Source organism: Bombina bombina, chromosome 5 (genome assembly GCF_027579735.1).
Source record: "Bombina bombina isolate aBomBom1 chromosome 5, aBomBom1.pri, whole genome shotgun sequence".
Classification (NCBI taxonomy): Eukaryota; Metazoa; Chordata; class Amphibia; order Anura; family Bombinatoridae; genus Bombina; species Bombina bombina.
In genome coordinates, this window is record NC_069503.1 from 875844963 (window position 1) to 875860957 (window position 15995).

At 41.2% G+C, this 15995-nt stretch overlaps 1 protein-coding gene across 1 annotated transcript in view; it reads right to left on the reverse strand.

The window, feature by feature from the left end:
* PRKDC (protein kinase, DNA-activated, catalytic subunit) overlaps nucleotides 1-15995 on the reverse strand; it is a 2064551-nt gene that overhangs the window by 207284 nt on the left and 1841272 nt on the right. The window contains 1 exon segment of the mRNA XM_053715028.1: nucleotides 426-493. Coding sequence (XP_053571003.1) covers nucleotides 426-493 — 68 coding nt within the window.

Below are 15995 nucleotides of genomic sequence, written 5' to 3' on the forward strand. Positions count from 1 at the left end.
AATGTGATTATTTTCAAAATATTTTTTAATTTCATAAAAATTTTTAATGAATTAAATATATCTTTGTTTTTATTTCTCTCTAGAGGTGATCACGGTCAAGGAGTGCAGAAATTCAACGTACATTTTATAGTGTAAGATCAAAATACTGATGTCGGATGGAAACGTTAACACAATGTTAACTTACATCTACACGAAAAGAGCAACAGCCCACATTGCGCAATATTTTTCAATGGAAACCTGGTACTAAAATGGAGCCATAAACTGCTTTTAGATGTAGGCCGCTTTGGTAAATTACGGCTCTATTTTTACAGACTCAATAGAATAATTATTATTTTGTAGATAATTATTAGCGTAAACATTTTTTACGTTTCACACAAAGATATGCTTTTTTAATACATTTAATATTGCCCTTTACCATCACTCACCCGTTCATCAAACCCAGCAATTTTTACATGGTATTCCGGCATTGGTTTAGATTTGCCATCATACTGGCCTGGAAGAGAAAACAAGATTTATATATATATATATATATATATATATATATATATATATATATTCAAGTAAATCAATTTACATACATTTACATGCAGGGTGAAAATGTTTCACTTTACCAATTTTGAAAAGAAAACGGTACTAGACCACTCAAAATAAAAAAAAAATGTACATTTATTACTCTTTCCTGCAATTTCAGGCTTTCTTATTCCACTTTTTGAGTAATACATTTTTTTTATTAAGAATAAATTGTGTCTTAATTCATATTCACATTCTTTAATAGATGTGTCAATATCAAAATCCACCCATATAAAAGCAATGGAGAAGAGAAAAAAAATCCTTGCCTTCTTCTGATATAGAACTGAACTCAGGTCCTTCCTACTAAAGAATGCTTGTGAAAAAAACAAACTGAATTAGCAAAATAAAATCAATATATCCACAAAAAGAAAAAGTAGCTTCATTGCCAAAAACATAAATTATGCTTACCTGATAATTTAATTTCCATCTGTACGAGGAGAGTCCACGGCTTAATGAACTACTTGTGAGAATACAGAACCTGGCCACCAGGAGGAGGCAAAGACACCCCAGCCAAAGGCTTAAATACCTCCCCCACTCCCCTCATCCCCCAGTCATTCTGTTGAGGGAACAAGGAACAGTAGGAGAAATATCAGGGTATAAATGGTGCCAGAAGAAAAACAAAAGAAACTTAGGTCCGCCCAATGGAGAACCGGGCGGGAGCCGTGGATTTTCCTCGTACAGATGGAAATTAAATTATCAGGTAAGCATAATTTATGTTTTCCATCTTAATACGAGGAGAGTCCACGCCTTCATTCATTACTTGTGGGAAACAAATACCCAAGCTCTAGAGGACACCGAATGAAAACGGAAGGGCAAAGAGAGAGGCGGACCCTTGTCTGAGGGCACCACAGCCTGTAAAACCTTTCTCCCAAAAGCTGCTTTGTAAAACTTTGAAAAGTATGTAAGGAGGACCAAGTAGCCACCCTACAAGTCTGCTCCATAGAGGCCTCATTCTTGAAGGCCCAGGAAAAAGCCACAGCTCTAGTTGAGTGAGCCGTAATCCTCTGAGGAGGCTTATGTCCCGCTGTCTCATAAGCCAGGAGAATCATGCTCCTCAGACAAAAAGATAGGGAAGTGGAAGAAGCCTTCTGCCCTTTGCGCTTCCCTAAATAGTCAACAAATAACGCTGAAGTCTGTCGGAAATCCTTCGTAGCCTGAAGATAAAATTTCAAAGCTTGAACCATATCCAAGTTATGAAGTAACTGTTCTTTTGAAGGAAGGAACTACAATCTCCTGATTAATGTTGCGATCAGACATAACCTTCGGGAGAAATCCCAACCCAGTGCGAAGGACAGCCTTATCGGCATGAAAAACCAAGTAAGGAGGCTCATATTGCAAGGCCGCCAACTCAGAGACTCTGTGTGCCGAAGCAATAGCCAGTAGAAAAAGAACCTTAACCTTAATATCAAGAGAATGCATAGGCTCAAACGGATCCCTCTGCAATACCCTAAGAACCAGATTTAAACTACAAGGAGGAGGAGAAAGTCTAAATACAGGCCTGATCCTGGATAGAGCCTAAACAAAAGACTGTATATCAGGAAGCCCAGCGAGCTTCTTGTGTAACAACACAGATAGAGCCGAAATCTGTCCCCTTAAAGGGACAGTTTACTCAAAAATTTTCTCCCCTTTAATTTGTTCCCAATGATCCACTTTACCTGCTGGAGTGTATTAAATTGTTTACTTTACCCTTATATTGGCATTTGAAATTGTTAATTTAGCATGTGGTATCCCCACCTATTCTGAAAGTTTGTGGCCGCGCGTACCAGCTATAGATAAGCTTTGTAAACACAGCCAGCAGAAGAAATTACACTCCCAGTGTGATAAAGCAGAGATAAGGTAATAAAATGTTGATTTTCCATTGTTCTCTCAAAGTATTGGTGATTGTTTTAAGGACAGATATAAGATAAAGAAGCAGGTATATGTGCACAATGTGATACAGTAATGAGGTCTGATTATACCTACAAGCTCAACCTATTTTATTAGGTTGTGGCTTCAAAACACAAAATCAGAGCTTTAATATACACAAATAAACCTTAAAAAGCTAATTTTCATACATTTTTTACTCTGCAGTTGGTAAAAAAAGCAATTGTAAACACATTAAGGGAAAAACTATTTTACAGTATACTGTCCCTTTAAGGAACTGGCAGCAAATCCCTTCTCCAAACCATCCTGGAGGAAGGAAAGTATCCTGGATAAAGAACCAGAAAAGGGAGTGCTAGGCCGAGAGAATACTGTATATGACGTGTAAAAGGCAAAAACGTATAATTCACAGGAATAAAGATCCCACTATGTTGGTGAGTGGCCAAAGTTCCTTATGTAAACAATATCCCTCTGAGGAAAAAGAGGCAGAATTGCTCCCACAGTTGCGTATTTCCCACAACTACAATAACCAAAGTTAGCTGTAAGAAGAATCTCTCTAGGATACAGGAATGGGCACTCTTGAAAGCTGCAAACATCCGCAGCTGCAGCGCTGCTGCTGATAATCCAAAGATCCCCGCTGAACTGAGTGAGTGCACCCTCCTGGGTGTGCGACTTGGTATTGGCCAACAGCCCGTCTGGCAGGACCCCTCCACGGGTCGGTAAAAAGGGAGAAATAATACACACCCACTTGTTGTCTCGGCTCCTCTTCTGTATACAGCGTGGATGCCGGATTCTCCACCTTCACCTTACTAATCCGCACAGGTCACGTGATGCCAAAAAGACTTCGCTCACAGTCGTCACTCGCAGTCAGAATCAGATGCAGGGATCAATCCAATGGAGCCTTGGAACAAGTAAACGCCACAAATGAAGGAAGGCTGCTCAAGTCAGGCAAAAAATATCAATCCAAAAAAGGGAAAGGGAGCAGCCTTGAGTAAAAAGCGAAAATTTATTTCCATCATTAAAATTCTCCACGGATGGGCAAATGGAGACTAATGTAATGACGCTGAAACGTGTATACAGTGTAACTGTTTTTGGGTATCAGTCTCCATTTTAATAATGGAAATAAAGTTTCGCTTTTTACTCAAGGCTGCTCCCTTTCCCTTTTTTGGATTGAAGTATCCTGGATACCCTAACTTTATGACAAGAATACCCACGAGTCTCACACCAGAGTAAGTAGGTCCTCCACACCTTATAATAGATGCGTCTGGTGACCGTCTTCCTGGCTTGAATGAGAGTATCAATCACACTCTAAGAAAACCCTCTCCTGGCTAAGACTAAGCGTTCAATCTCCCCGCAGTCAGCCTCAGAGAATCTAGATTTTGATGTACAAAGGGGCCCTGTACCAGCAGATCCCTGTGACAGGGCAACCTCCACGGAGAAGGCGATGAGATCCCCACCAGATCCGCAAACCACATCCTCCGCGGCCACGACGGAGCAATCAAATTAGTTGATGCTTGCTCCTGCTTGATGCGGACCACTACTCGAGGAAGAAGTGGTAACGGTGGAAATATGTAGACTAGGTTGAATCCTCAAGGCACTGCTAAGGCATCTATTAGTTCTGCCTGGGGATCCCTGGACCGCGACCCGTATCTGGGTAGCTTGAAGTTGAGTCTGGACACCATGATATCTATCTCCAGAGTCCCCCATCTTTTGCAAATCTCTGCAAACACTTCGGGTTGAAGAGACCATTTCCCCGGATGAAACGATTGTCTGCTGAGAAAATCCGCTACCCACTTGTCCACACCCGGAATGTGGATCGCTGACAGCGAGCAGTTGTTGTTCTCTGCCCATTCCAGAATCCGAGATACTTTCCTCATGGCTAGGGAGCTTTCCTTCCCCCCTTTGGTGGTTGATGTAAACCACTGAGGTAATGTTGTCCGATTGTAATCTGATGAACTGGGACAAACCCAGGAGGGGCCAAGCCCTCAGAGCGTTTAAGATCGCTCAAAGTTACAGAATTTTGATCAGAAGAAGCGACTCCTCCCGACTCCACCAGTCCTGTGCCTTACTGGCACCCCAAACAGCTCCCCATCCTGAGGGGATTGCGTCCATAGTCACAATCTCCCAGGATGGTCTCAGGAAGGATGTCCCCTGGGACAGCTGATCCGGACAAAGCCACCAAGAGAGGAAGTCCCTCGTCCGGTTGTCTAGAGAGATCTGATGGAATAGATCCGAGTGATCGCCGTTCCATTGCCTCAGCATGCACAACTGAAGAGGCCGGAGATGGAACCTGATGAAAACAATGACATCTATACTGGAAACTATGAGCCCAATCACCTCCATACACCGGGCCACGGATGGCCTTGAAGAGGTTAGAAGGGCAAGACAGTTGGAGGCAAGTTTGCAATGTCTCTGATCTGTCAAGAATATCTTCATAGATATAGAGTCCATTATCGTGCTCAGGAACTCCACTCTAGTACTGGTTTATCTTCTACCCATGAGAACGAAGAAGTAGAAGAGCTCTCGAATGGTATTCTGCCAGCTGGCAGGACGGAGCCTGGACCAGGATGTCTTTCAGATAAGGTGCTACTGCAATACCTCTTAATCTCGCCACCGCAAGCAATGCTCCCAGAACCTTTGTAAAGACTCTTGGCTGCCCCAAACCAAAGGGGAGAGCTACAAACTGGAAGAGCTGATCCAGAAAAGTGAATCTTAGGAACTTAAAGTGATCCATGTGTATTGGCACATGAAGGTAGGCGTCCTTCAAGTCTATTGTAGTCATGAACTGACCCTCTTGAACTAAGGGCAGAATAGACCTTATCGTCTCCATCTTGAATGATGGGACCGACAGAAACTTGTTTAAGCACTTAAGGTCCAGAATCGAGTGAAATGTGCCCTCCTTCTTTGGGACCACGAAAAGGTTTGAATAGTACCCTAGACCTCTTTCTGCTAGAGGTACTGGTACAATTACTCCTAGAGAGGAGAGATCCCTCACGAACTCTAGAAAGGCATCTCGTTTCTGTGGTCTTGACGACAGATTTGACAAGAGGAATCTGCCCCTGGGAGGATGAGTCTTGAAACCTATCCTGTAACTCTGGGCAATAACCTCCAGAACCCAAGGATCCTGAACGTCTCTCAGCCAAGCCTCCGCGAAAAGAGATAGCCTGCCACCTACGAGATCCAGAGACGGATCGGGGGCCACCCCTTGATGCCGATTTTGTCTCAGCGGGCTTCTTGCTCTGCTTGGTTTTATTCCAAGACTGAGAAGGTTTCCAAGCTCCCTTGGACTGCTCAGGCTTCGCGGCAGGCTGCTGTCGTTGGGACTTGTCCCAACAAAAGGGATATGGATATGTCCAGGCCTGGACCGAAAGAATCTTTCCCTTAAATGGAAGGGCAAGTAATCTAGATTTGGACGTCATGTCAGAAGACCACTTCAACCACAGGGCCTTCCGGTCCGGAACAGAAAAGCCTGATGTCTTAGCATTCAAGTGAATAATTTGCATCACAGATAAATTAGCTACCCTCAATGCCTTAATTCTTTCCTGTATCTCATCGAGGAGAGTCTCCACCTCGATCATCTCTGACAGAGAGTCACACCAATAGGTAGTGGCTCCGGCCACCGCAGCGACCGCCGCTGGAGGCTGAAATACGAACCCTGTGTGATGAAACATTTTTCTTAACAGGGTCTCTAATTTCTTATCCATGGGTTCCTTAAACGACAAACTATCCTGAAGTGGGATAGTGGTGCGCTTAGCGAGCGTGGAGATAGCTCCATCCACCTTAGGAAAAGATCCCCACAATTCTAGCTGAGAATCAGGAACCGGGAACAATTTCTTAAACGTAAATATTTGCCATCTTTACGGGAACCGGAAAAATGTGGGGCACCACCCTGTCCTCATAAAACTTATCAAGCTTAGGAATAGAAGGTTCCTCCGGCAACTTCGGTTCCGGAACCTCAAGAGTAGCCAACACCTCTTTTAATAAAAAGCGTAAATGTGCTCCATCCTAAACCTAAAGTCTGGTTCCTCTACAGCCGGAGGATTAGAGCCGCAGATTCCGACCCAGAGAGAGTCCTCAGCCTGAGCGGATAATCTAGTCTCAGATACATCCAACAGAGTAGAGGATCCCTGGGAAGGATAGCAATGTTTAACCTTTCGCTTGCACTTAGCAGAGCAAGGAAAATCACTTAAAGCCGCAGACACCGCCGTTTGCAACTGATCAGCAAAATCTGGCAGCCACAGGGCCCCTCCCACAGGAGGATTAGTAGTGCACTGGGGAGCTGCATGTGTAAACCGAGATGATTGGTGGACGGCTCAGTGGTACTAAACATTTTGTTCCTTTTAGATATCACTATTTTATCAAGGCATGTAGAACATAGTTGAGCAGGCGGATATACCATAGCCTCCTCACAATAAACACAGGCATTAGATTTAGGCAAAGAGGGAGAATCTGCTAACGCATCAGAGTCCTCCATAGCTTGCGCCTTTAATATGGACTATAGAAAACGAAATGGCACCTTTATACTCAAAATGGCCGGGGCACTCACCACCTCCTATGACCCAGGCCCACAGAGAAACCGCTTTCATCTCCTGCAACTGACGGTCAGGAAAAGGAAGAGAATAAGGCCACACCCTGTTACATGGAGTGCCATGCAGGACCGTCCCTGCAGCCGAGAAAAAACGCACCAACTAAACTGGCTGCACAGTATCAAAATAACAGAAGAACCTGACTGTTCACACATTGCCAGAGCCACATCTCACACATATCGCAGCAAAAAAACACAATAAAACAATAATGTATACATCCCCCCCCTGTTCAATAATCACCTTCTGGAGATATTAACCCTTGATTCTATACAGAAAAAAGGAGTCACACTGTGACCCTGTCTTCTTGCATTATCATTACAGGTATAAGAAATGAAACAATCTTACCAGAATCTACGCTGTGGAATAGGAACACGACCTCTCAAGTTTGACAGTGTTGTAGCATTGCTCCTGACATGGACTTGAGTGATAGAAAGCAGGCCATGAAACTTGTCAACACTGATTGCTTTAGGAGCTGTTAATATGAGTCTGGATGGTTTCGCAGAAAGACTCTCCCTGCATCTCAATACCCTAACAAGACTACTTAAAACTCCAGTCCCATTCCGAAGAGTACTACCCTCCATAAGAGACTACTCCGAATTTTCCAACATTTCTCTGCCAACCTCCTGTGACGAAAAGCAAAGAATGACTGGGGGATGAGGGAAGTGGGGAAGGTATTTAAGCCTTTGGCTGGGTTGTCTTTGCCTCCTCCTGGTGGCCAGGTTCTTAATTCCCACAAGTAATGAATGAAGCTGTGGACTTTCCTCCCCTTAAGATGGAAATAAAGTCTTACCTTTTTGACACAGAGGCATGAGAATGGTAGGGCTCAGGAATATCTGCAGACAGAAACAACTAAGAGATGAAAGGGAGACTAGGACAGCTCCTATAATGCAGTATATGCACCTCATAGTAAAAATAATTTATGTTGCTAATAATGTGTGAGTGTAAATGCATGTGAAAACATCCAAGATGGTGGTGTCCATTGGAGCTGCCCTTCAAAACAGTATAACACAAGCCTGAGAGAAAGGCACAAGCCTCTACCCTTCAATCACACTTAAGAGTTTGTCTGCCCAAATTTCTCCACCCACAGTGCCTTAAAGGAACATTAAACACTTTGAGATGGTAATATAAAATGGTAAATGGTATATATCAAAAAAGTCTGCAATATATTTTCATTATTTATCTTGTCCCCTTTTCCTGTAATTCCATTCTAAAATTGTGAGCTTTTCAGTTCCGGTTAGAAAAAGGAAATTTATGCTTACCTGATAAATTGATTTCTTCTACGATACGACGAGTCCACGGATTCATCCTTACTTGTGGGATATTATCCTCCTGCTAACAGGAAGTGGCAAAGAGCACCACAGCAGAGCTGTAAATATAGCTCCTCCCTTCTCTCCACCCCCAGTCATTCGACCGAAGGTATAGGAAGAGAAAAGAAAAGCTAAAAGGTGCAGAGGTGACTGAAGTTTTGAAAAACAAAAATATAATCTGTCTAAAATGACAGGGAGGGCCGTGGACTTGTCGTATCGTAGAAGAAATCAATTTTTCAGGTAAGCATAAATTTCCTTTTCTTCTACTAGATACGACGAGTCCACGGATTCATCCTTACTTGTGGGATACAATACAAAAGCAACAGGACACGGATGAACGGGAGGGACAAGACAGATACCTAAACAGAAGGCACCACTGCTTGAAGAACTTTTCTCCCAAAAATAGCCTCTGAAGAAGCAAAAGTATCAAATTTGTAAAATTTGGAAAAAGTATGAAGGGAGGACCAAGTCGCAGCCTTACAAATCTGTTCAACAGAAGCCCATGTAGAAGCCACCGCTCTAGTAGAATGAGCTGTAACCTTTTCAGGAGACTGCTGTCCAGCAGTCTCGTATGCCAAGCGGATGATGCTCTTCAGCCAAAAAGAAAGAGAGGTAGCCGTAGCTTTTTGACCCCTACGTCTTCCAGAATAAACCACAAATAAAGAAGATGTTTGACGGAAATCCTTGGTCGCTTGTAAGTAAAACTTCAAGGCCCGAACCACGTCCAAGTTATGTAACAGACGCTCCTTCTTAGAAGAAGGATTAGGACACAAGGAAGGAACAACAATTTCCTGATTAATATTCTTATTCGAAACAACCTTAGGAAGGAATCCAGGTTTAGTACGCAAAACCACCTTATCAGAATGGAATATAAGATAAGGTGAATCACATTGTAACACAGAAAGCTCAGAAACTCTTCAAGCAGAAGAGATAGCAACTAAAAACAAAACTTTCCAAGATAAAAGCTTAATATCTATGGAATGCATGGGTTCAAACGGAACCCCTTGAAGAACATTGAGAACTAAATTCAAACTCCATGGTGGAGCAATAGGTTTAAATACAGGCTTGATTCTGATTAAAGCCTGACAAAAAGACTGAACGTCTGGGACATCCGCCAGACGCTTGTGTAGTAGAATTGACAAAGCAAAAATTTGTCCTTTCAAGGAACTAGCTGATAATCCCTTCTCCAATCCTTCTTGGAGAAAAGACAAAATCCTAGGAATCCTAACCCTACTCCATGAGTAGCCCTTGGATTCGCACCAAAAAAGATATTTACGCCATATCTTATGGTAAATCTTTCTAATGACAGGCTTACGTGCCTGAATCAAAGTATCAATGACCGAATCAGAGAACCCCCGCTTAGATAAAATCAAGTGTTCAATCTCCAAACAGTCAGTTGTAGAAAAACTAGATTTGGGTGTTGGAAGGGTCCCTGAATGAGAAGGTCCTGCTTCAATGGAAGCTTCCACGGCGGCAGAGAGGACATGTCCACTAGATCTGCATACCAAGTCCTGCGTGGCCATGCAGGCGCTATTAGGACAACCGAAGCTCTCTCCTGTTTGATTCTTGCAATCACACGAGGCAGGAGAGGAAATGGTGGAAACACATAAGCCAGGTTGAACGACCAAGTTACTGCTAGAGCATCTATCAGTACAGCTTGGGGATCCCTTGGCCTGGACCCGCAACAAGGAAGTTTGGCATTCTGACGAGATGCCATCAGATCCAATTCCGGTGTGCCCCATTGACGAATCAATGATGCAAACACCTCCGGATGGAGTTCCCACTCCCCCGGATGAAAAGTCTAACGACTTAGAAAATCTGCTTCCCAGTTCTCTACACCTGGGATATAGATTCCTGATAATGGCAAGAGTGATTATCTTTGAAACCTCTATCATCGATAGAGAACTCTTTGTTCCCCCTTGATGATTGATATATGCTACAGTCGTGATATTGTCCGACTGGAATCTTATGAACTTGGCCAAAGCCAACTGAGGCCACACCTGAAGCGCGTTGAATATTGCTCTCAGTTCCAGAATATTGATTGGTAGTAGAGACCCCTGAGTCCAAATACCCTGAGCCTTCAGAGAATTCCAGACTGCACCCCAGCCCAAGAGGCTGGCGTCCGTTGTCACGATTACCCATGCTAGCCTGCGGAAGCACATTTCCTGGGATAGATGATCCTGTGACAGCCACCAAAAAAGAGAGTCTCTGGTCTCCTGATCCAGACTTATCTGAGGAGATAAATTCGCATAATCCCCATTCCACTGTCTGAGCCATAAATCAACTTCGTTTTCAGATCATTGATCATGTCCCAAAATTACGTAGAGGTGGGGACAGACAGAAATTGCTAAAACAGCGTGAAGCATTCTGGATTCATGAATTGGGTACCATGTATCCCAATGGTATGAATAAGGACTGGGATCTATCAGTGTTTCTATAGGGAAATTATCTCTGTGTTTGAATTCTAGAATTTGAAAAATTAAAAATTTTAAATATTTTTTAAAAAAACTCCTGTTAATTTATTCAGAATTCAATATTGCACTATAAATTTTATTTTGTATTGTAAACTTTCTAGTAAATATCTAGGGAACCATTTCTGAGTAAGTTTTGTACACTGCACTTTAAATTTTGTACATTTTACCTTAAATTCAATTGCCAATCTCTGAAATATATTATTGAAACGATAATTATGGAGTATCTTCTGTACATAATTTATATGTGTTATATGATAAATATATTTAGTATATAACAGGTTAATTTTTACCTGTGTTTTTAGCGCCACCTGGTGGTAGATTGCTATATAAGGTGTTCTAGTTTATTGTACACATTAGCTTGACAAAGAGACAGAAGTCTCGAAACGTTGCTGTTTGTCCTGCTGTCTCACGAATAAATATCTATGCTGTCACTACTCTCTGTTTTTTTGAATTCACTATCTTGACCTTGGAAGCAGGTCATTGTGACTTTGCAGGATAGCACCTGTGTGCTGGACTTTGTTCTACTTCTCCATTAGCTGTTTGCTTCCTTAAAGTCCCTGCACCAGTATTACACAGAACTGTGTGAAACAATGGAAGAGACACAAGCAGGATTTAAAACTTTTTCTTACTCAGAAATGGAAGCCTCAAGAATCACCACCCTCACCAAAGGCCAAAGAGATTTCCTACAGATGGCTCCTTCAGATACTTCAGTAAAAGAATATGAAAAGCTTGCAAAGAAAAAACTTACATATGATTTACATGCAAGAACTTTAGCGGAATATCATCGTGTAAAAAGAATCCCACGGGGACTGCGTATGAATGCCCGCCCTACACTAATGCGGGATAATAAAGATTACTGTGATGTATTCGAGCAAATATTAAATAAATGCTCTATGGATATTATGGTACTAACAGTTGATTGCCTTAACAAAGAAATTGTACAACAACAAACAATACTAACAGAGATGGAATCCACCATTAAACATACCCTGCCACAAGAGGAGTCAAACAAAATACTGACAGATACTACATCCAAGATTGATGATCTCAGAAAAGAGATCGAAGTACGGAAACGTACCAAATTCAGCCGAGATGAAAAAGATTATACCCAAGGTAGAGTCTATCGGTGGCGGTATGATCCGGAAGGCACCAACCGCAGAACAACTTCCGGTCGTCAGAGACGCCGCGGAGGGATATCGGCATACCATGGCAGCAGCTCGGAATCATCAGGCACATCTCCGGGGGACTCAGACGCCGACAAAGGCGTGGAGGAAAAAAACACCGCAAAAGCCAAAAAGACCACGACCAACAAAGTGAAATCAAATCTTCAACTTCGATCTCAGAAGAAAGCATAACCGTTAACAACGTGGTAAATATCTCTAAGGCTGACATTACTGTTGATGAACTTTCCGTCTTAAACAAAGGACTATCTTACTGTCCAAAGCAGAAATGTAATTTTTTTAGATTGCAAACTGATCTATTTAGGTTTTTTCGTACTCTAAAATTGAAAGCCTTCTTTAGTAATATTCCGTATCAAGATAAACCTAAAGTGCAAAATAAAGAAAGTATTTCTATGCAGCAACTTGGTTTACGCAATAAGAGTACATTTATTCCTAACCAATTAAATCATAGTGTGGAAACTTATATAGATTTAGTTAAAAAGGATATTGAACATCTTCAACACATTACTGAAACTAATGAGCAATTTAATCATAGGAAAAATTATTTTAACAACAATTTAAAATTAGTGAATTTTAACAAAAAAGAATTTGAAACTTTGGAAGCAATAAAATAAAAAAAGGATATCATATTGAAAAGAGCCGATAAGGGTGGAGCTTTAGTCTTAATGTCCAAAACTGATTATATTAATGAAATTTATAGGCAATTAGAGGATAGTACTGTTTATAAGAAACTAACAAAAAACCCTGTTTTCTCTATACAAAAAGAATTGGATCATAAATTAAATACAGCTCTTAAAAATAACTTGATAGATGTAGACCTAGTTAAGTTTCTTACAGTTAAACACCCCCACACCCCAGTGATATATGTCCTCCCCAAGATACACAAAAACCTTGAAACCCCCCCTGGTCGCCCCATCATTGCTAGCACTGACTCTGTGCTTACTAATGTATCTGTTTTTTTAGATAAGATACTTAGACCTTATGTGGAACTGTCTACATCTTTTATTAAGGATACCAGTGATTTCCTCCTTAAATTGGATACTCTAAACTTCTCTTCAAGTAAGTTTATTCTTTATAGCTTAGATGTAGACAGTTTATACACCTCGATTACACATGCCAGTGGTCTGGGAGCTGTAGAGTCAGTGCTGGCAAATGATTCTAAATTGAACAGACAGAAAGTTGACTTTTTGTTACAGTTACTTGATATGGTACTAAATTGCAATTATTTTCTTTTTGAAGACAACTTTTATATGCAGATTCAAGGTACAGCCATGGGTTCCAACGTCGCCCCAAACTACGCCAACATTTTTATGAATGTATTCGAAGAAAAATTTGTTTTTTGTAATAATTGGTTTACTCTATGTGGCGCCACTTGGTGGCGCTACATAGATGATATCTTCGGGGTATGGCTGGGCGACGTTGGAACCCTAATGGCATTTGTGGCAGATTTGAATTCTGCCAGCAATCATATCAAATTTAAACTAACATGGAATGAGGAAACTATTGAATTTTTAGACACCAGAGTGATTAAGGATGGCTGCACTTTAAAAACTGATTTATTCAGGAAAAGTACTGACCGTAACAGTTTGTTACATTATGATAGTGCACATTCTCCATCCTTAATAAACTCTCTTCCTAAAAGCCAACTATTAAGAGTCAGACGTATTGTTTCTGACCCTAATATAGTAGAGGCTAGATTGGGAGATATGGGTCAAAGGTTTATTGAGCGAGGCTACCCACCAACTTTAATTAAAAAGGAAATTAGATCTATTTTGTCTACTCCTAGAGAAAGTTTGTTACAAACTACAAATAAGAGAAAGGAGACTGACAAAGATAGTAGATTAGCCTTTGTCTCAGAATTTTCTAGTCTCAGTCCGGCAATACAAAAAATAGTGAGGAAACATTGGAATATATTGAGTGAATGTAACCCTAACATTCTAGAATTCCAGAAACCACCTATGCCTGCATACAAACGCAGCAAAAATCTCCATGATCATTTAATTAAGGCAGATATAGGATCTAGAAAAACTATAAACCAGAGATATATAACTACCAACAGATGTGGTTCATATGCATGCCTAAATTGTTCATGTTGTGGAAATTTAATTAAAGGCCCGGTGTTCCACCACCCATGTAATGGCAAAAAATATTACATTAGGGGATACTATACCTGTAACACTGATTATGTAATTTATCTAATTAAATGTCCCTGTGGGCGGAGCTATATTGGAGAGACAACAAGGTGCATACGCGATAGAATCATAGAGCATAAAAGTTCTATAAGAACTAAAAATCTTAAAGCTCCAGTCGCAGAACATTTTTTAGATAAAAAACATGCCATAAATCAACTTCGTTTTCAGATCATTGATCATGTCCCAAAATTACGTAGAGGTGGGGACAGAGAGAAATTGCTAAAACAGCGTGAAGCATTCTGGATTCATGAATTGGGTACCATGTATCCCAATGGTATGAATAAGGACTGGGATCTATCAATGTTTATATAGGGAAATTATCTCTGTGTTTGAATTCTAGAATTTGAAAAATTAAAAATTTAAAATATTTTTTAAAAAAACTCCTGTTAATTTATTCAGAATTCAATATTGCACTATAAATTTTATTTTGTATTGTAAACTTTCTAGTAAATATCTAGGGAACCATTTCTGAGTAAGTTTTGTACACTGCACTTTAAATTTTGTACATTTTACCTTAAATTCAATTGCCAATCTCTGAAATATATTATTGAAACGATAATTATGGAGTATCTTCTGTAAATAATTTATATGTGTTATATGATAAATATATTTAGTATATAACAGGTTAATTTTTACCTGTGTTTTTAGCGCCACCTGGTGGTAGATTGCTATATAAGGTGTTCTAGTTTATTGTACACATTAGCTTGACAAAGAGACAGAAGTCTCGAAACGTTGCTGTTTGTCCTGCTGTCTCACGAATAAATATCTATGCTGTCACTACTCTCTGTTTTTTTGAATTCACTATCTTGACCTTGGAAGCAGGTCATTGTGACTTTGCAGGATAGCACCTGTGTGCTGGACTTTGTTCTACTTCTCCATGAGCATGCACAGCTGCAGTGGTCTGAGATGAAAGCGAGCAAACGGAACAATGTCCATTGCTGCTACCATTAATCCAATGACCTCCATACACTGAGCCACTGATGGCCGAGGAATGGACTGAAGTGCTCGGCAAGTATTTAGAATCTTTGACTTTCTGACCTCCGTCAGAAATATTTTCATGTCTACCTAATGGAACTCTTGTTAGTGGAACTAGCGAACTCTTTTCTACATTCACTTTCCAACCGTGAGTTCTTAGAAACGCCAACACAATGTCCGTGTGAGATCTGGTCAGATGATAAGTTGATGCCTGGATCAGAATATCGTCCAGATAGGGCGCTAGTGCTATGCCCCTCGGCCTGAGAACCACCAGAAGGGACCCTAGCACCTTTGTGAAGATTCTGGGAGCTGTGGCCAACCCGAAAGGAAGGGCCACAAACTGATAATCTTTGTCCAGAAAGGCGAACCTTAGAAACTGATGATGATCTTTGTGGATAGGAATGTGAAGATACGCATCCTTCAGGTCCACAGTGGTCATATACTGACCCTCCTGGATCATTGGCAAAATCGTTCATGTCTCCATCTTGAACGATGGGACTCTGAGAAATTTGGGGGACAAATTAACCTCTATAAGAAAAAACGTTATACTTAAAATGGTATGAAAACAACTTAAAGAACCCCCTGCACCTCGCCACAGCTCTGCTGTGGCGCCTACCTGCCCTCAGGGGTCTGACAAAGGTCTCACTATGACTCCGGTGACCTATCTCTCAGTTAGGGCCCAACCGAAGCTGAAGTTTGCTGCCTTCTTGTGAAAATCAACTGCGAATCTGAGGCGCGAAAATTAGGCCCCGCCCATCATATGCGATGTAATGTCAGCCTAAAAAACCGCAAGGAAGCGGTATAGAAACTAGCCATGTGGATTTAAGCATCCGAAATGTACAATAAAGCC